General features: G+C 36.4%; 2 protein-coding genes across 6 annotated transcripts; both read right to left on the reverse strand.

The window, feature by feature from the left end:
• Positions 1 to 1,522: 1,522 nt before the first annotated feature.
• LOC147277167 (putative disease resistance protein RGA3) lies at positions 1,523 to 6,300 on the reverse strand. 2 transcript variants are annotated; one of them, XM_086255446.1, is made up of 2 exons: positions 2,539 to 6,300; positions 1,523 to 2,485 (listed from the first exon to the last, which is right to left on the reverse strand). In XM_086255446.1, the coding sequence occupies exons 1-2, from the start codon at positions 6,082 to 6,084 to the stop codon at positions 2,336 to 2,338; spliced, it is 3,696 nt and encodes a 1,231-aa protein (XP_086111572.1). In that variant the 5' UTR covers positions 6,085 to 6,300; the 3' UTR covers positions 1,523 to 2,335. The 2 variants fall into 2 exon arrangements, with proteins under 2 accessions (XP_086111572.1, XP_086111573.1); XM_086255447.1 differs by having other exon boundaries at positions 2,341 to 6,300.
• Positions 6,301 to 7,629: 1,329 nt separating this feature from the next.
• Positions 7,630 to 26,983, reverse strand: KEA3 (K+ efflux antiporter 3). Of its 4 annotated transcripts, none has more exons than XM_086252954.1 (19): positions 26,646 to 26,974; positions 25,468 to 25,854; positions 25,198 to 25,299; positions 24,441 to 24,521; positions 22,525 to 22,626; positions 21,394 to 21,471; positions 19,004 to 19,072; positions 18,745 to 18,795; positions 14,186 to 14,299; positions 14,004 to 14,105; positions 13,782 to 13,916; positions 13,065 to 13,246; positions 12,804 to 12,939; positions 12,393 to 12,464; positions 12,153 to 12,254; positions 11,086 to 11,247; positions 9,234 to 9,326; positions 8,952 to 9,113; positions 7,630 to 8,136 (listed from the first exon to the last, which is right to left on the reverse strand). In XM_086252954.1, the coding sequence occupies exons 1-19, from the start codon at positions 26,679 to 26,681 to the stop codon at positions 7,894 to 7,896; spliced, it is 2,409 nt and encodes an 802-aa protein (XP_086109080.1). In that variant the 5' UTR covers positions 26,682 to 26,974; the 3' UTR covers positions 7,630 to 7,893. The 4 variants fall into 4 exon arrangements, with proteins under 4 accessions (XP_086109080.1, XP_086109081.1, XP_086109082.1 ...); XM_086252955.1 differs by having other exon boundaries at positions 9,234 to 9,323; positions 26,646 to 26,972; XM_086252956.1 differs by having other exon boundaries at positions 8,039 to 8,174; positions 26,646 to 26,979.
• Positions 26,984 to 27,450: the final 467 nt, after the last annotated feature.

Raw genomic sequence — 27,450 nt, forward strand, 5'->3', positions numbered from 1 at the left:
CATTTAGTGAGTCTCAATTTTTCTAACAAATAAATAAGAAGAATGAAAATTGAAATTAGTTTTAGAAAGCCTATAAAATGGTCTTTCTGTTAATGTAATATTATGTAATTGGCAATTTCCTAGTGTCAAAACTCTAAGTCTGTAAGTTTGAGTTAGTCATAGGTCTAGTGAGTCATCAAGATGTGTTTCGTGTTGAAGGTTCATGCTTAAAGAGCGACATGATTAACTTTGGTTCAATGAGTTCGGGTTCCTTCGGTAAGTGTTCATTCTCACATTCATACATACATCATGTTAGCTAGATTCATATTTGATTGGTTGCATGTTTGGTTTTTGAAGAGAATATATGGGTTTAGGACAAAATGTGCTTTTGAAGTGTGTTATGTGGAATCGATCACACAGAGTCAAATTCTGTCATTTTTACCTAGCTTGTGTGTCATTATGTGGGATCAATCCCATTGTAAGTGGGATCAATTGCACAGTGCTGGTTTTCCCTTTGTGCATTTTGTGGGATAGATCCCATCATAATTAAGTGGGATAGATCCCATCATAAGTGGGATCGATCGCATAGAACGTTTTCAACTTCTTCTTCACACGTTTACCTTCTTATTCAAGGTGTTTGGTTTCTATGTTGTGTTAGGACTATATATACCTAGTTAGAATTCATTCTGGGGTTGCTCGCGCATAATACACAAAAGAGATTCATCTTAGGATTATTGCTAGTGTGACGCTGTGATATGAACTAGGGTTTTGCATAAACACTTTTGAAAGACTAGTTCATTGTGCATTCAACATAGATAGCAGAATAGATTGTTCTTTGTGAATCTATTCATGCTATCATCATCCATACATTCATTCATCATACAAGTTTGACTCATTGCATTAAGGTTGAAGCAGGGTTCAAGAGTTCTTGTCTTCAGGGCGTTGGCAAAAAGATCTCAATAGCAATTGGTGTAATTGAAGAAGTTTCAAAGTGGCATGAGGTCAGACATTTCTTAATTACTAGAAGGAGTCCAGGAAGGACTTGGATCGAGTCACTTGTTGTAAACTCTTATTTATATAGTGGATTTCTTTTCTGGACTAGGTCCCGCAATTTTTATCCAGTAGAGGGTTTTTCGCGTCAACAATCCGATCCCTAGCTTGCGTGTACTTTTTTGTGATTGGATTGTTTCACTTGAGTTGGTTGTTTCACTTTGTTTAATCCGCTACGTTTCTAAATCAACTTGGTAATTTTAATGTTTGGTATAAGTTGTGAGTAAGCCTATTCATCCCCCCCTCTAGGCTAGCTTAGTTTAGTGACCCTTGGGATTTTCACTTTCAATGCTCCAACAAAATTTTTCTCGAAAACAAATTAATAGATAATTTATTCCCAAATTGAAAATCGAAATTTTGTTAAAATTGTCCCAATTAAGATCGGAAACAACATAAAACACAAACACTAAAATTGGCAAAATTTGGACCACGAGAACAAATGTGATTTCGAGCCAAAACACAACACAATGACCAGTTTACCCCTTTTATTAACTTACATGATGAATTTTAATGACACTATGAAAAATAGGTACACAATATTTCTATATTGCTCTGACACATGGGATCTGCTAATATAGAACTTTCACGATGATATTGGTAATCAAACCAAAGAGGGAAGAACAGAAAACTATGTAAGATCCAAAAAAATAAAATTAAGATGAATTGGCTGGCGTCCATTTAGGCCTTCATAGCATTTGAGGCAGTATATGCAACGTATGTCAGTAAGGATTGCAACTGTCAAATTGAAATGGATGTCAACATCTCATTTATTGGTTCTATAATGCCCTTCGTTAACCTGTAACTTAACAGTCTCAATGACATGAAGGCAGTAGGAAATACATAGTGGATTTAGATGGTCAGGAGAAAGGGTTGAAACATAAGGCACTCTGACAAACAATAGGTTTTCAGGAAAGAAAACCAGAATTGTTTTCGAGAAAACTATTCAAAAGAACATGTATATCTCTTATGTGGGACACGGAATTATACAATTTATATAAATAGAAATGGAAAGTTAATTCCAAGGTAGTAGTCTTTAAACTGTATATATATGCATGTGCAGAGGCCAGAACTGACTTGTAGCATAACACAGAATTGAGCATGCTAAAGTGGAGGTAAGCCATACTGAGAAAATTTATTAGCCTTTAGAAATGGGAAAGCACTGATCTTAGCTTCTCTATATAATCTTCTTGACGCACATCCTCTACACAATAGTGTTTCTGTACCACAGATGAAGTACCTAAAGAGAGATCAGATGACAGAGAAGATGGACAGCAGTCATTAACAATGGAAGGTCTATTCTGTTCGCTTAATTGTTCATGCCTCTGTTGAATACTATGCAATAATATCTTGATGAACATCTGCACAAAGCAACTAAGACAATGATGTCAAAGAAGGAAATTATCAATAAAAGAAAAAAAAAAAAAAAACTGGACAGTCTTTCTCTTCGCTGGGAAACCTGTTTCACTCTTTCTTCACTGATCGAGGCAGTCTTGCTTTACGCCGGGAAACCTGTTTCACTCTTTCTTTAGGTCTGAAGGAGATCCACGTGCTTGCTTCGCTGGACCACCTGACCTGAGGTGATCCAATGTATCTATGTGGGACATGGGCTATTTTCAACCAATCCTCACCACTTCCTTGTCTACACCTTTCCACAAGCTCAGGACATTCTTGAATGGAGAGGTGTTGGAGTTTAGTGAGAAGCTTCAGACCTGGTGGCATTTGTTTCAAATTAGGACAATCAGATATGGTCAGAGATCTAAGAGAATCAAGATTCTCAAACCATTCTGGAAAAGCTGTTAGATTGGGGCAGCTACTAATCTCCAAACAGTGCAGCGTACTGACATTTTGTAATGCACTTGGCAGAGAATCAAACCAAGGACAGCTCAAGAAAGTCAGACTTCGAAGGGCAGAGAGGTGTCGCACACCCTCTGGAAAAGAACCAAGATTTGGACAATACATAATGGTCAAGTGCTCAAGGAATGTGAGATTCTCTAAACTTGATGATAAGGACATCAAGTTACTGCAGTTTTCAATTGACAAAGTTCGAAGGGAGCTCAACCCTCCAATTCCACCATCCGGAAAGGAGATTATACTGTGACAGTCACTAATCTCCAGTGTCTCTAGAGCTTTCAGGTTCTGTAAATTCTGTGGCAGAGAGGACAGCACTTCACACCAACGAATGGTCAAGGATTTCAGAGCACTAAGGTTTCCTATCTCCAAAGGTAGTGAAAGAAGCTTTGGGCAAGACAAGATCTTCAGAGTAGAGAGACGAGCTGATGCAAAAAGCCCTTCTGGGAGAGAGAGTAGCTCTGGAATTTTTTCTATAACAAGAACAGAAAGCAAACTCAAATTTGCTATGGACATCAAGGTTGGATTACAATCCTGCATTTCCAAATGTTGAAGGGATTGAGATAAAGGTATATGTTCTAACTTGGGACATCTTTTTACAATTAATTTCCTCAACTTAGGAAATTCATTTCTGTCATTTTCACATGACCACTCTTCCAAGTTTGGAAAACCAATGAGTGATAGTTCTTCGAGCGATGAAAACCTTATGTCTGTACCATCACCATAGAAATTTGTACCAATGCGCTTCACACTATCCATTCCATGCAGAGAAAGAGTCTTGAGTAACAAAAGATTCCCAAGGGCTGGAAGATGTTTACAATTTTTACAGTTGGTCAAATCAAGTGCAATTAGATTTGGAAGATGCCACCAAGGAAATCTAATTCCTGGATACCCATTTATAACTAGCTTTTTCAGATTTTCATGTGGTTGCAGGCCTTCAAGGATTTTTCCTGCCACTATAGCATCATCTTTTTGCCATTGTTGCTGAGTCCTTAAGAAGGGTACTTTGAGTCTGGCTTTAGCTAGTTTCGTGAATGACTTGTCCCCATGTTCAAGTTGTCCCCAATATAATCCTAATGATTCAAGATATTCCTTCTTCTTCAATTTAGCTGACTCCGCCGCGACTTTACTTTTTACATTCTCCAAGTGCGTAATATTCAGCTTGCCATAAAGATTGAAATATCCCAGCCCACGAAGATTAGAGTTGGAATCATTGCCAATCTTCCCAGCAACATATAATGGCAATATTTGAAGGCCATCTATATGTTCAATACCTGGAGGCATCTCAATCAAACTCTTACATCCAGTTAAATTGAGATGTCTTAGGCTTTTCATCCTTCGGATGGAAGGCAAGGTTTTAAGGTTATGACAACCAATTAGGTTTAAAGTCTGCAAATAACAGAGATTGCATATGCTTCCTGGTAGCTGGGAGATAGGAGTGTAAGACAGATCAAGATACCTCAAACATATCAAGCCACCCAACGATCGTGGCAAATTGCAAACTGCACTACTACTCAGATCTAACAAACGCAAGTATAGAAAACTTGGAAACATTCTTTTAATGTTCGCTAACAAGCCAGAATCCCCAATCAATAACAGAGTTCGTAGATGTTTTGCTTCATAGAGAGCTTCTGGAATTGTAAGTGCACCATACTTATAAACAATAGATGAGTGGCGAACTTGTGCTACACTATATGGAGGAAGAACATGTTCAAGTATCTCATATTCATTTCCTGCAACATATCGTGCAAGATCATGAATGACATCATTCATTTTGTATCCAATTATGCCGCTACCATCCAATAGCTCTACTTCTTGCAGGAAAGACATCCACAACAAGTCCGCAAAGTATTCATCACCAATGTCTTCAAGTCGCTTGCTTCCTTCTTGTAGAATTAGGCCTGCTGCCATCCATAGATGAATTAGCTTCTGTTTCTTGAATTCATAATTTTTGGGAAATATGGAGCAGAAAGCAAAGCATTGTCTAAGATGTGATGGTAGATAAAGATAACTCAACATCAGGGCAGGTAAAACTTTATGTTGCCTTTCATCTAATTTCCAAAGTTCGCAATCTCGCATAGACAACCACTGTTGTTCCCCTCTTTTCAAGCGCATTATACTGCCCAAACTTTTTGCTGCTAATGGAACACCTCCACACTTTTTGACAATCTGCTTCCCAATCAGACATAGGTGAGCATACTTGTGTTCTTCTCCTCGTCCAAATGCCCGTTTCTTGAACAAAGCCCAACAATCATCCTCCTTCAAGCCCTCCAAATGATACGGGGAATTTGGGGTGTCCATCACCAATGCAATTTTTTTACTGCGGGTGGTGACAATGATTTTGCATCCATCAACACCCCCTCTAAACAGAGGTCTTAGTTTGTCCCAATCATCCTGGTCTTCAGCCCAAACATCATCTAACACAATGAGATATCTTTTATTGTGCAGCATTTGCCAAATCTGAGACTGAAGTAGTTCGGTCTTGGAGAACTTGCATTCATCCGTTGTTGCAGACTCAATAATTGTCTTCATGATCTTTTTGACATTGAAATCCTTGGAGACAAAAATCCACATCTTAACATCGAAGTGTTTGGTCACCCTCTCATCATTATATGCCAATTGAGCAAGAGTCGTCTTGCCAATCCCCCCAATACCAATAATTGGAATACAGGTTGCATATCCTTTCTGCTCCCGGTAAGCTTCACAAAATAGTAAAAGTTTGACTAACTTCTCTTTGTCATCCTCTCTTCCATATATATCTGACTCCATGACAAAAGAGCTAGTCTCCCTTTCGGTAGATGGTGGATCTACCTTACTAGGCTCTTGAAAAGTAAACTTACAGCGTCCCTCATTTACAGTCTTTTCTAACATCTGGAGTGTCTTTCTAACTTTACTAGCATCTACATATGTTGGAATAAGAGAATTAAACATACCACCCCTGATGATTTCTTTAGCAGTAAGGAAGTCCAGAAGGTCCTCAGTATTAGAAGCTGCATGCTTGAGCTTTGACAACCAAAGTCTGACTGCTTTGTTGGTCAACTGTTGCTCTTCTGCATTTTCAAGAGTAGCTTGAACCATCTCCAAGGCTTGTTGTAGGCTCTGAAGGCTGTCCTTGAAATCCCAGACATCAGCAACCTTTTGTAGGACTGGGGATGCTAGTCTGTCAAAGATCACTTGCAAAGCAGAGGATAAAACTAGGTCTGCCATTTCTGGCTGCAACAACACAACCAAAACAATGCTCAGATGAGAACGGTTGGAGCTGGAAATGGAATGGATCGGAAGTGGTGGAAGTTTAAGGTTTTGTTAACCCGTGAGGCCACTGTAGTCTATATGATTGCTTTTTTTTTTTTTTTTTGGGTGAAATGGAACAAACAGTGTGCATGGTACTTGCATCTCTAATAGGTCTTTAAAATTAGTAACAGACCTTGTGGAGGCTAGTTATAGATGACTGGCATATCTATCAAAAAACGATTTAGTTTTAAATAAGTAAAAAAAAGTTGATTTTTTAAGAGTGATGTTGGGAATATGCTTGTGTATTGAGCAAAAGTTCAAAAATGTTATTAATATATAAAGAGATGAAAAACAATGATAAGTGAAGGAATAGTACGTGGTTGTAATTTGAGGAGTGGTAGTTGAAGAGAAATTATAGTCAAGTCAAATTAGTTGTGCAGGAATGTTAGTTAGAAAAGTGTGATGGTTGGAAGGATGTTACTACATAAAAATATGGTCCTTGCAATTTTCTAGCATCATGAATCCATGAATGGGATTAACACTTTAACAGTAGTTGATAGATGAAGGATTACAGTACACTTTTCTTTTTCGAGTAATAACTACTAAAATAAGGTAACAACATCTGAAAAGCTAGAGCATTGAAAACAAAATCTGTAGGAGGGAAGCTGTTCTATATCCCTTGCTGCAATCTCTGCAATGAAAGGCGAGTGATCCGACCTTTGTTGTTTTTTAACTATGGGGGAGTGAGCATTCGAACTCGAGACCTCTCCAACACTGTAGAGAAAAATAAAACTAAACAAATTGCTAATTTGGATGGAAAAATAGCAAGTTAATTTGTCCACTGCTACTTATCCATACCATTGATTTTTACAACTACGTTAAATTGCGCTGTGAACCTTAGAGGAGTCGAGATGGTTGACTACTTGACTTCCATGTCAAGGCTTTTCATCCTTGGGTTTGTAAGGTTAGATATAGTTTTTCTCTATAGAAAATGAATTGTTGATAAGTGAATGGATTCTTGTAATTTGAGTGGTAGTTGAAGAGAATTGAAATTGACACACCTTCCAGATATTTTCCCAAGAAAAATGTGAGAGAGAGAGAGAGAGAGAGAGAGAGAGAGAGAGAGAGAGAGAGAGAGAGAAAAAAAAAAAAGAAGAAGAAATAACATGTATTGTTGATTACAAACTCTGATCATGTGGCCATGCACTTCTGTACTGAATTTAGAAGGCAGTGCCTCCCATAAAAGGTAAATTCGCGTAGTTTACAACAATCTTTAGAGCCATTCTCTACTCTGGAAACTGTAATTACTATCAAACCGTAAAATTAAAGTGATAATGAAATCTCTCCGCATATTCAAGATTTGTTTCTTCGGCATTGCTTGATATATTTGTTTGCACAACACCCCCATCAAAGAACAAGATATGAAACTGAAGATACAACATACAAGTAGAATTTAAGACTCAGATAAAGAAAATAAAATAAAACAAAGTAGATTTTAAGAGTGAGAAGGGAACCCAAGAAAAAAACGAACTAAAATATTCTTATAAGTTGAAGTACTAAGTTGGAACACGAGGTATAATTAAGATACTAAAATGTAATTTGCTCAATATTCTTATATTGTTAGTGTCAGCAAATTGAAAAAATATACAAGCCTGTGGTTTGATCAAAAATAAAAAATTCGCTACCCTTGCTACTTTTCCCTGAATCAAATTTTAGCCACGCTCTCACCGAGTTCCTGTGCACATTGTTAGTGTCAAGCAATATACACAATGTTTTCCGCCTACATTACAGGTCATCCTTAGTTGTTACAAGAGGAATTGATGGATCTGCTATACTTTTTTCCCTCTCAGCATCTCGCGATTTAATTGGAAAACCATTCTCTGTATCTTGGTCACCATGTAATACTTCTTCTCCTTCGGTACAATCAGACTGTTGCAGCTCACTGTCATGGTTTACCTCCCATGATTTGTCTTCCGATGAAGTTGATGAAATGGGCATGGGATCATCAATTAAGTCAGCAACTCTCACCTTGTAAAGCCAATCCATTAGTTATACATTTCATCCTACTGCATGCAAAATAATAGCGTATATACATCGAATCAATTCTAAAGATAACAAGATAATTCGTGCAGCTCAAGTTGAAGTCCATTGCAAGAAATTTACATCTTCAAACTGTCCTCCACCATGGGCAATCCAAAATAACGATTATACAAGAAAGTACAATGAGAACTAGGGGGTAACGAGTGCATGTTAGCAGAACCAAATGGACAGTTCACATCAGTTTAGAGATCTAACTCTTAAAAGAAAAATCACTTACAATAAAATATTGTGAATACTTGATGAATGATATCTTGATAAAGCTGGGCCTCAATGAAACTTAATATAACTTTCTCATGATGTGTAGGATCCCTTTGGTATAGAGGTATAAAATGGACTGGGTTGGTACGAGCATGACACGGGCTGACAGTTGAAATGGGCACAAAATGGGCTAGGCCGACTTGAGCACAACACAAGTATACGGGCTGGACCTAGCTAAAGTTTCTGACCCATCAGGCATGGCACAAGCACAAGCTTGAAATAGGCCCAAACTAAAAAGACCCAATTAGCATTGTTTTCTTACTCTTAAAAACTTTTCAACAAGAAAGAATAAATAATCTAAGATAAGTTTAAAACCCTAAAAACAACAAAGAAAAATGGGTCCATGTCTAGGCACATGGTTGGCCCGTTTAAGGTATGACATGATGATGTACATCAAGTCCGAATCCAGAAGACCAATATGAATGATAAAACTACACCTAGTAATTTCAGTGCAGGTTATTAACTTATTATATAATTGCAAGTACCTGCAGTGGCTCCATCCTATTAAATTCTCGGTCATCAGTTTTTCTGACTACTTCTTGAGCTTGCAGCACCATGGAATCACGCATAAGCTGACGAAGAAAGTTCACATCATCTGACATAACACCAAACCCTTTCAAAAGCTTGGAGCCCAGCTGCAAACTTGTCTGCGCATGAGGTAAAGTATCTAGTTAGGTATCAAGTCATTATTAAAAAAAAAAAAACAAAAAAAAACTTTCATGTTATATATTCAATAATTCAAATAAAACAATCAATTAATTTTATACCTCTGCACTTTCCAGAATAGCATCTGTTGCACCTGCTTTCTTCAGATCTAAAAGGTGCTTGAGGTCCAGAGCTCTGGCATAAATAGGGATCTGCTAATGTAGAAATTTCACCATGACATTAACAATCAAACCAAAGAGTAAGAGAATGGGAAGTGATTTAAGAACCAAAATAAACAAAACTGTCAGATATCAATTGGCAAGAATCTATCCTTCATAGCACTTGAGCTAGTACAATTTATGGCAGAAAGGACTAGGATTCTCAAATTGAATTGGATGTCAATATTGTTACTGGGCCCCAACATCCTAAACTGTTAGGGAATGGACCAACAATGTATATCGAGCTAAAACCTTCCCTCACATGCAGCCTCATCCTGCGCATGGAGAGGAAAACAAATATATTGATAGGAAATTGGAGTATCCAACCCAAAACCAACTGGAAATGGGTGGAGAGGCCCAGCACCTTATAAACCACTACGCAAGGCCTTAATTTCCCGATGTGCGATTCTTTTCTCTCATCACATATACATCACTTATCTTGGACCAAGTAAAGACTTTGGGGTTCCAACACGCCATTACTACATCCATTTCATTAGGAATTGATGGTCTTCTAACCATACCTTCTAAGGGGTGGCCAATCCAAGATTCAGAACAAGAAAGTTTGATTTTCCCCCCCAAACAAAAAGATAAAAAAAATAAAATAAAATAAAAAACCCATGCCACCAGACATGGCATAGTTTAGGTTTTGGATATAAGATTGTTTTTCAGGGACTTCATGTGAGCTTGACATTCTTCTAGAAACCATACTCTTAGTACCATGATTAAACAGCCAGTGCACAGGAGTTCTTCAAGAAGACTAGTAGTTTTCCTAATATTAAACAAATGATAGGAAAAATATTGTCCTGTCAACCTAATACATAAAGCACAGGTGGTTTCTGGGGAAAACAACTAGAAGTTGCAGAGTCCTTGAACAATACAGGCAACTTCCCAAGTCTGAGAGACTGCTAGAAAAAATATTGAATTGCGGACCTATTAAAGGGATGCAGGCTTCCAGTATTCCTTAATCCTTAGTATAATGTGAATTTTCATTTCAAATCAAATTTGAATGGCTTGATCAAGTTGATAATTCTACCATTTGATATGCATTCATACATCAGAACATAATGCCAGTAACATAGTTATGTGGATCTGGAAGAATGGTGTATGCATCACATGAGAGAGGGATAGAGAGAGAGAGAGAGAGAGAGAGAGAGAGAGAGAGAGAGAGAGAGAGAGAGAGAGAGAGAGAGAGAGAGAGAGAGAGAGAGAGAGAGAGAGAGAGAGAGAGAGAGAGAGAGGCTCTTGGAGTCCATGTATCAAAGTCAGTGGAAATTGTAGATGGAAAGATTTTAACAACTAATAGACTAAGAATTTAGAAGAGAGAGAGAGAGAGTGGGCGAGAAGAACAAGAACTGATCTATTAAAATTTCCACTTCATCTAGAAATGGGATTTCAAAACCGATGTCATTCATTGAATTCAAATTCCAAAAAGACAGGAACTCAATTCAATGATAATTCCATGCAGCCAAAAGCAACCTGAAAAATGGCCTTTTAGCCCCATATTGAATGACATGGATCCTAGATATAGAATAACATCTTTGATATATACAAGAGTGTCCCTGTCAAATGACAAAAGCTGAAACTGTTCACAAGCTCCAGAGAACAAAGTTTCTTTCCCCTTCGCTATGGCTCCTATAAAATTTCAGTCTTTTGTTGTTTTTTCATAATTCATAAGATGCAATGACTTTTCTGTATGATGTATCCTATGTGTTTATAATGAACAAACATGGACAGAGGGAGAGAGAGAGAGCATTACTCCAGGGAAAGCAAGTCGAAGCCTTTGAACAGCATCAGTTGATCTCTCCCTTGCAGTGTACATAACCATGACAGCTTTAGGGCAAGAGATACCAGCAGATTGCAAAACTGCTGGACGTGATCCATCCCCATAAAGAATTGGAAAACCAAGTTTACTAGACGCCTGCAAATGCAATGGTGAAAATAATTTTATATCATCACCAAGTTTAAATTTTTCTTTACCATATAAAAAACCTGCAATAATTATGCATATTTTCCATAACAGATTTAATGCAGATACCAAACTAGATATAGCATGTATTATCTTCCCTCCAAGTGCCAAACATAAAAAACTTTAATTTAATTTAAAGAAAAAAAAATGAAAATCAGAATTTTCCCAGTAGCAAATTTCTATCTGCTTATCAAGAATTTAACATAAAAAATTTTCTTAACTGATTCCCACACTCTTGATGCAAGGCATTTATATGAGTAATATTGCAACATGCAGAGACCGGTTAACTACTTCAAAAGAAGATTGGACAAAAAAGTTTTCCCCAGCATAATTCTTTCAATGTATAGGGGTGTTGGCACTGTAGTTTCATTTATTTTGATTTTCTAAATTTTTTGTAGATACAGTTCTTCCACACACACATAGCATGTGTAACTGTATATGGGTCTAATATATATAATGTGTATGTCCAATGTGAGAAGTGTTTGTGTGGGATCAAAAACATTTTAGCAAGCTTTACTTGAAAAAATAAAAATTATGATAATAATAACAAATCTTAAGAAGTTCAATTGTTTGTAAACTTAAATCACAAAATCCTTATCTCAAAGAAAAAAATACCTAATAATTACAACTCAGAGAAGATAAATCAGACACTATCCCCCTTCTGCAGAGAGAGAGTCCTCAAACGACATATGATATCTAGATGAGAAGAAGCATCTCACAATGCACAAATGTAGCTTGAAATGCAATATTTGTGTGTGTGTGTGTGTGTGTGTGTGTCGTTTTAGATCCTGAACACTGATAAATACAACACTGAATGATATCAAGATCAATGCCACACAAAGAAATATTTGATTGACCTTCACCACAGAAGGATCAAGATCAAAAGCTACGTATGGCCACCCCAGAGCATCACCATCTATTCCAGAAGCCAATGGAGTGGACAAGAAATTGGCAAGGACCTGGGCATGAGAGAGAGAGAGAGAGAGAGAGAGAGAGAGAGAGAGAGAGAGAGAGAGAGAGAAGTAATTACAATAGGACCAGAGAACAATAGCTCAGTCAAAATTTAAATCTTGCAGCTTAATATAATATACTTTTACCTGGCCCATTTGTCCAAATCCAAGAATAACAACAGGTTCTCTAGAATCAAAGTTTACCATCTCAGCAGCTTTCTGTAAAAATTTGTTTTAAATTCAGGCACCAAACTGAAGCTAAAGATATGGGAATATATTAACTCCATAACTAATTCAGAAGAACTGGAAGGTTGTATTAATTTCAGAAAACATAAATAACCAAAAGTGAATCGAAGTACAGTTATGAAAGCCTGCAAGTGTATCAACAGTTCAGTTTCTGATAAAACTTATAATGATTATGTTTATGGCCTCTGAGTTGTATTTTAAAAGATTTGATGCATGAAACCTCAATCCAGATGCATTAATGGCCAGCTATGGTTGCCTCCAGCCATTTAGTATATAAATCTCAATGCATGATGTAGGAAGGTAGGAACTTACATCCCCTGCATCAAAATTGTCATCAACAAACTCAGCAGCTCTTCTTCCAGCTTCGTTAAGCAATGGGGTTAATGCCATTGACAAGACAACAACAATTATGAGCAACTTGTTAAGTTCAAGTGGTAGCACACCAAGCCTGTTTTCAAGTCAACAAGGAAGGACATTTTTAAAACAATGAACAAGACTGAAATGCATAGTCATAGAGTATTTTCTATTTACAACATGTAACTAATGAGTTATGTGTTATGAGTTATGACTCACCTGTTTGCAAGAGAAAAAACTACAAACCCAAACTCGCCTCCTTGAGAGAGAAGCAATCCTATTCTTACACTTTCTTGTAAAGTGAGTCCAACACGAGGGCCTATTGCTGTTATGATCAGCGTCTTGATGACAATCAAACCTGCCAAGAGCGAAAGCACATTCGGCCACTCTCGGAAAAGAAGCTGCATGTAAAAGAAAAGATGACTAGTACAAAAGAAAATCAGAGCTGGATTTTTTTAGTAATTATTCTGTTTTTTCTATTATTGGCGCATCTATAAATTGTGTATGAGAACCTGAGGCGAAGATACATATATTCATGTCATATGGGTCAAAAGAAATAAACATCATACATTTCATTTTCTTTTTCAAGACAATGGAACCACTTATCAGATCATTAAGAAAATCAAACGCTCCAGAACCTCAATCATTTCAGCAAGTTCAGAAGGAACTTCTCACCATGTTACTCATTAAGAAATGCTCCATTAAAATCTGAATCTTATAAATATTATAACACGAATAAAATGCAGACACATGAAACCATAAGGACTATTTGGTTCCCTTGTTCACAAACAGTATTCTGTCATTAAGATCATGAAAAGAGAAAATTGGGTGGAAACAGGCAGCCAGCCAAGTTTTCAAAAATCGTTTTTCATTAGAGAGTTTAGAAAACAAACTTGGAAACAGAAGCATCCAATGATGCTTGGAAAAGTTCAGTACCTGCATGTCAATGGATGTCCCCGTTGTTACAAAAAATAACCCAAGAAGTAAGCCTCTGAAGGGCCTTATATCAGCTTCAATCTGTGTCCGAAAATTTGTTTCCGCTAAGAGTGCTCCAGCCAAAAATGCTCCTAGCTGCATTATGGAATCAAGCTCAATTACTCCATTGAACTGTAAAGTATTAATCTTGACTATTCCCATATTTTAGAAGAGCTATCAAACCGTATCACTGAAACCCAACTTCTGGGTGAGAAGTGAAGTCCCTGCAACTGTCAGTAAGCAAAGCGCAACAAAAGCCTCAGAGCTCCTTGCTTCTGCAACAAACTGATTTTACAAACTTAATTTTAGTGCCCACAAAAAAACAAGTATTAATGAGCTTAAGCCCAACTGTTTATGATGCACACCTCAAAAACTCGCCTAAGAAGGAATTTTCCTCCAAGAGAAAGAAGACCCAGTCCACCTAAGGCTTTTAAACTTTCCTTCAGAAGCGTTGGCCATATACTTCCCTCTGCTAGGTCCTGCAGGGAAATAAAAATAAAGGAATGCTCAATGAGTCACTTGTATCTGAAAGCAGACAAACTTGAAAATTAAAAAGAGAGAGAGAGAGAGAGAGAGAGAGAGAGAGAGAGAGAGGAGATAAAACAACAGTCGTCTTTTGAAAGGGAGTGAACTCTTTTCACATTGCAATTTCTTCTCCTTTTATTAATGGAGTGACATTTTCCAGCATTAAGTTTCCTTCACTGACATTACATTTCCGACCAGATGTAAAGAAAAATGGCTAAATCAGTTTAAGTTTTAAATTGAACTTTCAAAGCTTTGGAATTTCTCTATTCCAGACTCCATTCTCTACAAAAGACATTGCACAGATTACTTAATAAGATGAATAATGATCTATTCATCTTTTGGAGACAACCACTCACAAATCACAACCATATGAACAATTCTTTTTGCTTTTAATACGAAACAAGGACTTTATTAATAAAAAGTCTAAATTAGTGTCCAGCCGCGGACAAGAGGTCCACCATCTAGACAAGCTGCATAATAGGATCTCTAATGCAAAAAGTAAACCCTGCGTCCATCTACCTAAAACAAGCTTCTTGAGGTCAACAAAGAGCAACTGCCCAACCCGAATGAGTGATAATATTTTAAATAAAAAATAATACCCATAAAGTCAGCATAAGGATGTCAACTCCTCCTCTAACTTTCCTTTGAAAATTATAGCATTCCTTTCTAACCAAATCACTGCAAAACCCATCATCACACCACATTTCCGTATAACCTTTGCCTTTTCTTCAAAGGGAAAATGATTTTCAACTAATAATGATAAACAAGAGTCCAGAATCACCCAACTCAATTTTTCCTCCTCAAAGAGGTTATGCCACTACCTAAGTGCAACAGGGCAATGGAGAAATAAGCTATCAATGTCCTCCACTCCACTCTTATACATAATACACCAAGAGGTACATGTTTTTTTTTTTTTTGAAAAGAAAGAAACTCTTTATTGATCATAACTCAAAACAATACACACAATGGATAAGATGTCCATTATTGAGAGAAAAGATCAAAAAACGAAAAAACATAGAATTAGGCCTCATAAAGCAGAATCCATTTATCTAAGTGCTGCCCTCCAATCTAAAATTATATCGAATAAATATACACCCCTGAAGTCACTAGTAACAGATGCCCAAAGGGATGACCAAAACACTACTCTATCCCACAATTCTTCAACATCTGCTCCTCTATAATCCTCAAAAATTCTTCGATTCCTCTCCATCCAAATAACCCAAAAAATGGCCAGCATTCTGCAATTCCAAAACACCTTGGCCTTCTTGATCCCACCAAAACCAAAGAACTTTTCACTCAACAAAGAATAGCACCCTTCTCGCATTACCCACATTACCCCTGCATCTTTGAATAGATTTGACCACAGCTTTGCTGCTACAGAACACTGAAGGAAAATATGATCAACACTCTCCCCTTGAATCTTACACATAACACACCTGCTTGGAGATAAACAAACATTTGGCCTCCTTTTTTGTAGAATATCACAAGTATTTATCTTTCCAAGAGCTGCTAACCAAGCCAAAACTCTGACTTTTGGAGGAACTTTTGCTTTCCAAATCAAGCCTGCCGGTAGAAAAAGACTACCATCGCCATGCCCACAAAGAAAGGTAAAAAAAGACTTTGAAGAGAAAAACCCTTTTGAGTCCAATTTCCAAATTCTTGAATCTCTAGTGGACGACAAATGAACTTTCTCAAGCACTAAGAGCAAGGATGACAACTCCTCCACTTCTAAGTCATTTAAATTCCTTCGAAAGCCCAGGTTCCAATTTGGCTGAAGATTAACTCCCCCTGCCATTTCTGCCACTGATAAACCATGATGATCTGACAGATTATACAGCCTTGGAAAACCGGTTTTAAAAGCCTCCTCTCCTCCCCAAACATCCTCCCAAAATCTAGCCCTTTCGCCGTTCCCTACAACCAGCTTACAGCACACTATAAACTTATTAAAGCCTTTTGATATATCTCTCCAAGGGCTGCGACTTGACCCTTTCCTTACCTCTTTTGAATCCCAACCATTCTCGTGGTTTCCATATTTACTTCTAATCACTTCATGCCATAAGGATTCTCTTTCCAAAGGGTATCTCCAAAGCCATTTCCCCAATAAGGCCATATTTTTTTCTTCCAGTTTCCCTATACCCAATCCCCCTGATTGCTTTGACTGAGAAACAATATCCCATCTAACCAGATTAAACTTTCTCCCTTCCCCAACTCCTTTCCACAGGAAGTTTCTCATTAGTTTCTCCACCCTTTTAGCTACCCCCTTTGGTATTTTAAAAAGTGATAAGTAGTAAGTTGGGATACTCCCCAAAACAACCTGAATCAATGTCAGTCTTCCTCCCCTTGATAAGAACGCCTTCTTCCAATTTTCCAGTCTTTTCTCTATCTTTTCCATTACCGGATTCCAGAAATTTGTTGCTCTCGGATTACCCCCCAGAGGCAAGCCCAAATACTTCATAGGCCAGGCACCCACCTCACAACCCCAATCAGCTGCTAACCTCTGCACTTTACTCTCTGCTGAATTAATACCCGCTATAGCACACTTTGAACGATTAATTTTTAATCCTGAGACTACACAAAAACAGTCAAGAACACCTAATAAATTCTGCCACATTTGCTCATCTCCAGTGACAAAAAAGATGGTATCATCAGCAAATTGGAGATGAGACACTTGCACTCTTTCCCGTCCCACTTTCAACCCATCGATCAACTGTCTCTCCCTTGCTTTTTCAATCAATCGACTAAGCCCGTCTACCACAATTGTGAACAGGAATGGTGATAGAGGATCTCCCTGTCTCAAACCTCTAGAAGCCCCAAATTTTCCACATGGTCTTCCATTTATCATTATTGAAAAATTTGCAGACCTCAAACAGCCCACTATCCACCTTCTCCATCTTGCCCCAAAGCCCTTCTTTTCCATCATAAAGTCCAAAAAATCCCAATCTACATGATCATATGCCTTTTCAAAATCAATTTTGAATACCAGTCCTTCAATTTTCTTCGTTCTCACCTCCTCAACTAATTCATTGGCCACCAAAACAGCATCCAAAATCTGTCTATTCTTCACAAAAGCACTTTGTGCAGATGATATTGTTGCACTTAAAACCTCCCGTAATCTGGCTGCCAATACTTTTGCTAAAATCTTGTAGAGACTCGATACCAAACTGATTGCTCTATAATCCCCAATTCTTAATGATTCCACCTTTTTCGGAATGAGGCAAATATATGTCTCGTTTGTGGTAGCATTAACCACTCCGGTTCTGTAGAATTCTTCAAACACCTTGAGCAGCTCCTCTTTCACCACATCCCAACATCTTTGAAATACTAACATCGTAAAACCATCTGGTCCTGGTGACTTGTCCTGACAGCAGTCCATGATAGCTCTTCTTATCTCCTCTTCCTCAAAAGGTCTTTCTAGCCACCTTGCTTGCTGATCTTCTATTGGACTCCAATTCAGCCCATGAATTCTACTAGTTCGCCTTTTAGAATTATTATACAGATTTGTAAAAAATCCGATAATTTCATGCTCAATCAACTTCCTGTCTTCCACTATCACTCCTTCTCCTACTTCTAATTTTTCAATGTAATTCCTCTTCCTCCTTCCATTTGCAATTGCATGAAACAATTTAGTATTACTGTGTCCTTCCCTTGCCCATTACTACATGTTAGGCCTTCTACATTGAATTTTATTGCAAGTATTTGCCCTCCCATGAGCAATTATTCAAACAAGTATTTACACCTTGCTCGGTACCTTTGCCTCCTATTGGAATATTAAAAAAATATTGGCCCACATCCTAATAGCTCAAACTTTTGGGAATAGTATTAAACCAACAAACTTTGTAATGGTTTAGAACAGGGGATCCTGAGTTTGAATCCCTGCAATTGCATCCTCCCAGTCCCAATATAAGTTGAATTCCTCATGTTGGGCTCTAGAGGTAGTGAAAGACCCACATGTGATGAGGAGTGTTAAAGTATAAAGCAAATGATGACCCACATCCTAATAGCTTAACCTTTTGAGAATGGTAGTAAACAAACAAACTTTATTACCTTCCAAATTATTCAAGATGGATTGAAAGAGGGAGAAAATGATGGAAACCTTGTCCTCAGAATTGTACAATTTCTGTTTAGATTAATAAAGTCTTGTTTCCTATTAAGGTTTTAGTGGATTGAAGTTGTCAAGCACTTCTATCTACCTACACCAGACACAAAGAGACGTTTCAATGCAAGACAAATCATATGAATAATTCATTACTGAGTTTTATGAAAGGAAGACTAGTTAATCCACCTCAAAAAAAATTTCTACCATGAGAGAACCTAATGACATTAACAAGATTCTCTATTCAAATATAATTGACTTACAATTTTCACATTAAGCTTAAAAATTAATTGAATATTCATATACCTGGCTTTCCAGCACTGGAAGTATGACTAAGAGAGGTACAACAGCTATGTCCTGCAAATATCAAGCAGTGGGGGGGACCAAACAGTTATTGATATCATACTCTTGTGGTATACTTTGCATGACGACCCTAGCAAATTCCAGAATGGGAAGTAAAAGAAGATGCAACACCACTGCTTATTCGACTCAATTTAATAAATCAAGACGGTTGAAGCCAAACAAAAAAAAGAAGACAACTCTGAGTGTGGTTTTGGAATAGAACCTGTAAAAGAAGTATCCCAAGAGTTGCTGAGCCAAATCGTGTAGGGAGTTCACCTTTCTCTGCAAGTAGCTATATATTATGGTGTGTAAGCTCTACAAAGCTATATCAAATATCATCAAATAGCTATATCAAATATCATTAAATAGATTACATATAAATTAACAGAAAACAAATTGATATGAGTAACAAAATACAGAACTAGTTTCATTCTTATCAATTTGATTTGTTCCATGGATTTTAATGGGAAAATACAATTAGAAGATCTGTGTAATGAGAAAATGGAAACAAAAGAAAAATCTTTGTGAAATACTGCCTGACATTCTGCATTGCTGTCCATTTAAGAACTCATAAAGGCAAGACTTTAAACAACTATTTGATGACAACATGAAATACTGGATGCTCTCAAAGTCATCTTATTCGTTGAATTTCACACCATAAGATCTTCTGACTTTCATTGATTAAGCCCAATCAAGGGACCAAAAAGAAGTTTTGATAGAAGATTTTTTCTAGGCATCATGGTTAATAATATTCATAGCCAGTGTAAGTTTGAGAATTTCTGTGTACATTCTTCTCTTTGAGAGGAAGTATAAATAGATACAAGAGTTTACTAAAGTCTGTACAGTTTAGGAAAGAAAATCCTACAGCTAAATACTTAAACAAATTACACAATGAAAGGTAATTACATAAATAAAATACAGCTGGAGAGTTGACTCTAAACAGAGAGTAATTTAACGCTAGGAAGAAGGTGATTTAACAGCCACTACTCCAAAAGAGAAAATGAAAAAAGTGCTTGTTCATGGTAAAATCAAGACCCTGTACACTATTTCATCTGTCTCTTCAGTACTAAGTATTGGAAACCATAAAAACCTTTAGAGAGAGAGACAGAGAGAGAGACAGAGAGACAGAGAGACAGAGAGACAGAGAGACAGAGAGACAGGGACAGAGAGACAGAGAGACAGGGACAGAGAGAGGGAGAACATCAGAGCTGTAGCCTAACAAAAATTAACAGCCCAAATCATGTGTACTGACAAGATCACAACTATGGCATTACTTTGCCACTTTCTTCATATAAAAGATAAAATAGCATGCCAACTTTTTCTAGAAACAAATCACAATTAAAATACACAAGCTCAAGCTTTTTGTCAAAAATAATTCTAAAATCAAGGTTGAAAGAAAAGGTGAAGATGAGAAAAAGGTCCACCCCTTATGTGCCAATCCTTTGCCCAACTTACAGTAGCAAAAAGAAAATGAAGGCTTCTTTTCAAATGCATTTATAAGCCAATTTAATTAAAATAAATAAGAAACCTATGACCATACTTCTCTAGTGACCTAGTATGGATAACTCCATGGAAAGGAATTTCCTTACAGGCATCCATTACCAGATGAAGTGAGAATCGATTTCAAAATGCTTGTCCCTGTTTTTGGAATTGAATTTGGAAACTGTAAAAAGGGGGTCTAACAGTTGTCACTGAATATATGAACTTACAAGTTACCCTATTTTTCATTTGACCAGTGGAACACTTCTGTTCCTATCTAGAAATTACAGATATGGATATAGATACATGAACAATAAATAAAAATATACCAATATGCCAATTTTAGATGAAAGTAAAGATATGATATGCTAGGAATCCATTAATACACATGCATATTTTTTGTTGATTTTTACTAAATTGTTAAACTTTCTATGCTTGTATGGTGTACTTATATTGGACAACAATTTCTACAATTATATTCTTAAAGGAAGTTACAGCCTAAAAGTTGAGGTGTATTTGACAATTAATCAAAACTACTGCTTTGTAGGTCAATAAGTTCAGCTTCACTTTAAAAATTTGGATATGTTTGTTACAGAGAGGATATGTATTAGAAAACACACAAGTACTACATTTGATACAGATCCAATACGGATGAGGGATCGATATTTTGAGCAACTTGGTTTACCAGCATAGTATCAGAGCTTGACTGACAGCCAGATCTGGGTTCAAATCCTTAAACCTATGAAAAGGACTTTAGGATTGAAGCCATTACAGCTCAAATACTGGTAACATTTGCGCAACAACTAAAATGTTATCATACGAATCTGCAACTACATTGGTTTCGTGTTACCCCTGGTAAGAAGTAAACTATCATCAAAGGGTCTTACTAGACCTTCGAATTATTGCAGCACAACAAAACACTCGACAAAAACATTGCTAAAAATATGAAACACAAATACAACATTATCATCTTAGCTTAACAAAAGACAAAAAAAAAAAAAGGTTAATCATCACTTTAGCTTGAATATTGCTATCCATGTTGTTGCACCACTATATCTGTAGTGACAATAGCAGCTAATGGAAATAGACTTGTTGACTTGAAAAATCATTATAGGCATTTTCATATTTATATACCTGCAGTACAAAAGCTGAAGAAGACAGAGAGAGAGCGGCACCAATCACTACAGCTTCATCAATGCTTCTGATGTTGACCTGTTAACAAAGAAAGTATACCAAACAAATTAAAAATGGTACCAAAGACTTTCTGTATCACGACTGCAGTTGGAAACACAAGACCACTAATTATTTTAAACATCAAGAAAAATTTATTAACTTAATCAAGCAAATATATCATATATGAACGAGGACAAGCATTTGCCTAAAGATAATAAATCTTCAAACTGGGTCACCACTATAACTAAAAGTTTTATGAAATGCTCTGCTTAAAAGAAAGAGCTGTGGTATGTGTTGTACAAACATAAATTTGATGTTTAATTTTGGAACTTCAGTATCAGAAAACTGAAATTAATATGCTTCTTTGAAGTCACTCATACAGCTTACAGTTCTCCTGTCCACGCTTAAACAAGAGACGCAAACTAATCCAGAAATAAAAACTAAAGTTTCATCTATTGAAAACTTTGAATTATTAGGTTGTCCTTTTCTTCTAGTGGATTTGGCAATTTCGCTCTAGTAAAAGCATTCCTGAAGAAATATTCCCAAGCTTCTCTTCATATGCTTTCAATGGAACCTCCATCTAATTTGCTTGTTAGATTTGTACTCTCTAATCAACCACATGATTAGCGCCTAAGTAGTTAGCTTGCCAATTCTACAGTGGCTATGATATCATATTGAAAGTTACAAAGAAAACTTGGGCTAGATGTTGCACAATCAAGTTTTAAAATTTTTACCGTCTGCAATCAAATTATTAGAGGCAAAAATTACATTCAAGATTTTGTCGCCAGTTAGAACTTTGAAATTCAGTCAAAGTCAGAATACTGAATACCACTACACAATAGGCGCTACATTTTCTTTGCTTTTACCATTTTAGTATACCATTCAGGAAGAAAATAATAGAAAAAAACTGTCAACACTACATCCAAATTGGATGCAAGCCTGCAAACTATGATAAAGTGGGTTCCAATAAATTAACTAAGTCAAAAAATTCCAATAAATAACAAAAACAGAAGAATGGTAATATTACAGTAAATAGAAATGAAATCACATTCAGAAAATGTAAAATTGTTCTATAAAACAAGAGTTCCTCACCAAATCAGGCCTTGAGTTAAAGAGGAACGTCAAAATTCTTGTTCCAATAGCCCCATTAGGAGGAAGTTCAAACGCTGTGAAAGCAAGAGTAGATAATACAACCTTCAAGAGGGAAAAGAGTTATAAAAAAAGGGTCAAAAATCCAAGCAGAAGTTGTAGAATGATCATTTGTTTTTATTCCACGCAATTTGTGTAGCATTCACAAAACGTAAGCACAAGCTAAAATATAGCATGCAAACAAAGAGCAATAATAGGACTTGAAAATTATGTTGCTATGTCACGGTGTATTAATTATTAATCCGCAATAAACAACTAAATACACTTCCATTAAGAAAAAATATTTCAATGTTCCATAGTAATTTCTGAACTGACTAAGATTATCTTTCATGGAATTCTCCAGCAACAAAGGTATGGCAAGAGCTTTTGGTCCTTAAGACATGCAAATTTCCCTGTTCCTATCCAACCAGAACTTACTTGAATTATATTTTTATGAAACCCTAATTAATCTTCCAAATGCAGGTACAAGGTGTCTTCCAGTGACTGTTTCAACCATCAACATACAACTAACAATATGACCAAATTAAATTATATGTAATTTGAGAAATATGTTGGTAGGCGGTAGGGTTGCGGAAAGAATGAAATTTCCAAGGGAATGATTCTGCAGTTTGGTTGACTACAAAGAAGCAGACTGACCAATCCATCGGAGTGGGAGCTCCCACCTCATTTCAGAAAGAAAAAAAAAAAAAAAAACCATTCCACCTCTTAGGATCTGGAATGGCCTTTCTATTCCCTAAGCATGAGAAGTAAAGTATGTTTTTTTATTAATTTAAACCAAAGAGAAGGTTTACAAGGTCTTGTCCAGTGAACCAAGTGGGAACCCAACGAAGCAATAGGACTACAGTGTAGAGTTTGTGCCTTTCCCATTAACACCTACCTAGTCCTTCATTTATTTTATTACTTTACCACGCACACATGCACTCGCATAGAGAGAGAGAGAGAGAGAGAGAGAGAGAGAGAGAAATATGTTGGTAGAAAAGTAATATGTTTATAGAAATAACTTTTCGCAAAGAGAGATATTTAAAAGATTAATTAAATTTTGATTACATTCGACGAATTTATCAGAAAACTAAACATTGAAATGCAATCTCTATTTCATCCTGCTCTCCGTTCCATTTCCTGAGCCAAACAGATGATTAGAAACATGATGCAGGACAGGAGCAAAGGCTGCTGTCTTGCTCCAGTAATAGGGCAAAAACCACAGTAGAAAGGAAAATCCAGCAATAACAGTAGAAAAGAGAGAGAATAAAGCTATAGAATCAAAGTTGGAACGTAGATAAATGAGTTCTAGGGTTTAACAACCCAAAAGAAACTCTCACATCAGAAATCTCTGAATAATATTATGGCAAAAACTGTCTATTACAACCTAAGCCTTAAGCTTATATAGGAAAACAATTTCCTCAATTGACCAGGAAAACAATAAACCTTAGCTAACTAGGAAAACATAAAGTAAAATTACCTTAAAGACCTAATGAAATAAGGAAACTAGACTCTAAATCCAGCTAGGTAATAAAATTAAAAAGCTACTAAAAAATAATAATAATAATAAGTCTTGGAACCCTAGGAGATGCTCCTGCATCAGAACAGAAATTCAATTCCTGCCTTATTCCATTCCTTTTGAATATTCATTTGATTTCTGCCTCGTTCCTTTCCAGAATACAAGCATAACCTTAGACCCTGAAAATAACTTCTACAAGCACATTTTTCCAACATATCTTATGATTTTAATAACTCATAGCCGAACTACTCCAGTTGGAGTTCCATAATTATGTTCCAGCTAAAAAACAGATGAAGCATCTAATTTACACAACTACTCATCTGCTAGAAACATCAAATATTGCTTTTTGTCAACAAATTACCTGAGTTAATCCCATGCCAAAGGCAAATTTTGCAAGAGCCTTTAGACGTGAAAATGAAAGCTCTAAGCCCATCTCAAATAGCTGAAAGAGAAAACGTAACAGTCAGAATTATATAAAAACAATTGAAGAGGTATGCACCATAGAACATATCATCATGAGAAGACCATAAGCTTCTGAAAGAAAAAAAAAATCATATTCTTTAATCTTTAGGAGAAGCACAAATTTCATAAAAAAATAAAAAGAAAGAAAAAAGAAAAGAGACAAGCATCCAAGAAAATATTATGCAAATAAGAGGAACACTTCTTCCAAAAACCTGCCCAGATAATTCCCTGTCCATATTAGCTAAGTCTAGCCAATGAAACCTAAATACTTCTCATCTTTATTACTTTTAGTATCAAGGTTAATTGCATCCAATAATTAACCAATAGAAAACTAATTTAAGATGGATGTACTTATGCTTGAGCATCCAAAACTTAAGACGACAAGAGATTCATTTCCTTCCTTCTTTTACAAGAAAAGGAAATCATTACAGGGAAAAGGGCCACCCTTGTAGATAGGAAGTACACAAGGGTGGCCAAAAGAAAAGAAAAATGCTCTCTCTTGTAAAAGGGAAAGGAAAATTCAGTTCATCCCAAGGACTATCACAAACCAAGCTGAAGAATTTGCAGTGTTCATAAAAATGGAACAGGTACAGCATAAGAAGAGAAGGCCACAGAATTATTAACAGTTCCAAGAAAAGATAGATGGTTAAGCTTACCAAGAAAAGAATCCCCCATTCAGACAACACTTTCACATCTGTCAGATTTCGAATCAAGCCAAACTGATTGAGTACAATCCCCGCAAAGAAGAAACCCAGTATCTGAAAACCATAACATATGCTATATGTCATCTAAGAAGCTACCTCATGCAAGCATGGAGTCACAAGTTTGTATATAAAAACCCACATTGGTGGACACATATGTATAATAGTACATAACATATACAAAGACTCACAGAAACAAAAGGCGAAGTACCACAATAATCTTACAGGGCTAGCTTTGATGATCTTGAATGCAGGAACAACAATGACAGTCACAGCTAAGAATGTCAACGTATCAAATCCTAAATCATTAATGACTTCAACACCATTAGCAACATCAAGTGCTGCATATATGCGCAATCTTGGTGAACGGCCTGGTCTGTGGTTTGAGAAATGAAATCCTCTCCAGCCACATAAAGAGGAAGTTAACAATGGACAGCCTTGAAAGAAATTCCTTGAAACAAAAGGGCTATGGCTTAACTTGAAATTATTAGCATATGATAATGAACGCACTTGCTGACTACTGGAATATGGAATAAAAGAATGCCCACAAAGCTGTGAGATGGCTAGAGAGCGGGCCATAAATGGGCTATTTTTCTTGAGAATGTTGTATCCCTGCAAGGAAGAGAACAAACGATGCAAACTAGAATTACCACCCTTTAGTGTTCTAATAAGGATGTGAACATTGAACAATTTTGAATTACTAGTTTACTCCAACGCCAAAATGTAGATAAAAGAATACTGAAAAAACCATTGGGTTTGCACTTCAATTTTAAACAATTTGAAACTTTGGCCAATTCAATACTCTTATTCCTGTTCGGGACTGGAAAGTTTGACAAACAAATTTTGAAAAATTGGCAAAAAGTTTACCAAATAAATGACATAGTTCGAATAATTTGACAAATTAATTATAACTTAAAGTTTTAACTAATTCATTAAATTTTCCAAATTGGTTTAAATTGTGCCCCACTGATGGCAACCAAAAGGAAGCAAAAATTCGGAAGTTCATCATGAATTTATGTGGTAGACAACGTCTCATTTATAGGATAAATTGAATAATGTTATGCAACGTTTACAAATCTTCTTGGGCAGTCCAAATGAGTATTTTGCTCCAAATAGATGAATGAAAGTCAAACAATGTACTCCCCTTGAACATGGAATTGTATCAAACTATCAATTAATACACACACCATCAATAAACTTATTGCATTACATTGACGTGAAGATATCATTTTCTGCTTTTATGCTTTTCTTTTTTTTTCTTTCAATGCATTAACCACAAAATCAGATGAGTTAGTGTGGTAACGCAAGAAAGCAAAAGAGAACAGAAACAGTAAGTGAAGCAAAAGACGAAGCAATGGGTTAAAGTTGAAAACTTTGAATTATTCAATGGATGTTGGAGGTACCTTAGAGCTTTTAAAACAAGTCACTGACTCCAACATAGTGCTGAGGCTGATGACACAAGAATACCCACATTGAAGAAGTTACAGAGCATTCTTTGCTTTACTTGCAAAACCCAGAATTAACACACAGTTTGAGGAGTTGACCCTTCTTCTGATTCTGAATCTCCTTACCTTTTTTCAGCGTTCTAAGGAACTTATTGGCCCAAAAGAGCCTGACCCAAAAAAGAAAGAAAGCCAAAAGATGAGGAGGACAAGTGCACACGTTTGACGCCTGTGGGTTTGAAACTATGCATAGAAATAGAGATAGAGAAATCGAATTCAATAAGCTTGTGTACGAGACTGTGTTTGTGGAGGAGAAGCAGACGTGGGGCAACGAAATGGCCTTCAACGTCTCTGCTAAATGACAAAGGATGATTTGATTTTTAACTCGGAAGCTAACGTAATATCTACGTGGCGATAGCCCACATAGACCTTGTGGATTGTAATTATCTAGTACAATAATTTTTAGTAGGAAAAAGAAAAAACTGTTATTGCACTCCACCTTGTAATTCTGTGCTTTCAAAATTATTTTTTAAAATCTCTTCAAAAAAATTTATATCATATTAAGTTGGAGTTTGAAAACAAAAAAATTGCAGGGGTTTTTCATGCACAGACCCCATATTATTGTGCATTTTATGTTGTGGCCGTGAATATGAGCGGTTTTTTTTTTTTTTTGGTCAAAGAATATGATCGGTTTGGCTTATGACAAATCCATGACAAAAAATGGGTTAAGGTCCAATGCACGTGAATGAGTTTGGGTAACTAGGAA

Source organism: Dryas octopetala, chromosome 8, assembly GCF_963921425.1.
Source record: "Dryas octopetala chromosome 8, drDryOcto1.1, whole genome shotgun sequence".
Taxonomy (NCBI): Eukaryota; Viridiplantae; Streptophyta; class Magnoliopsida; order Rosales; family Rosaceae; genus Dryas; species Dryas octopetala.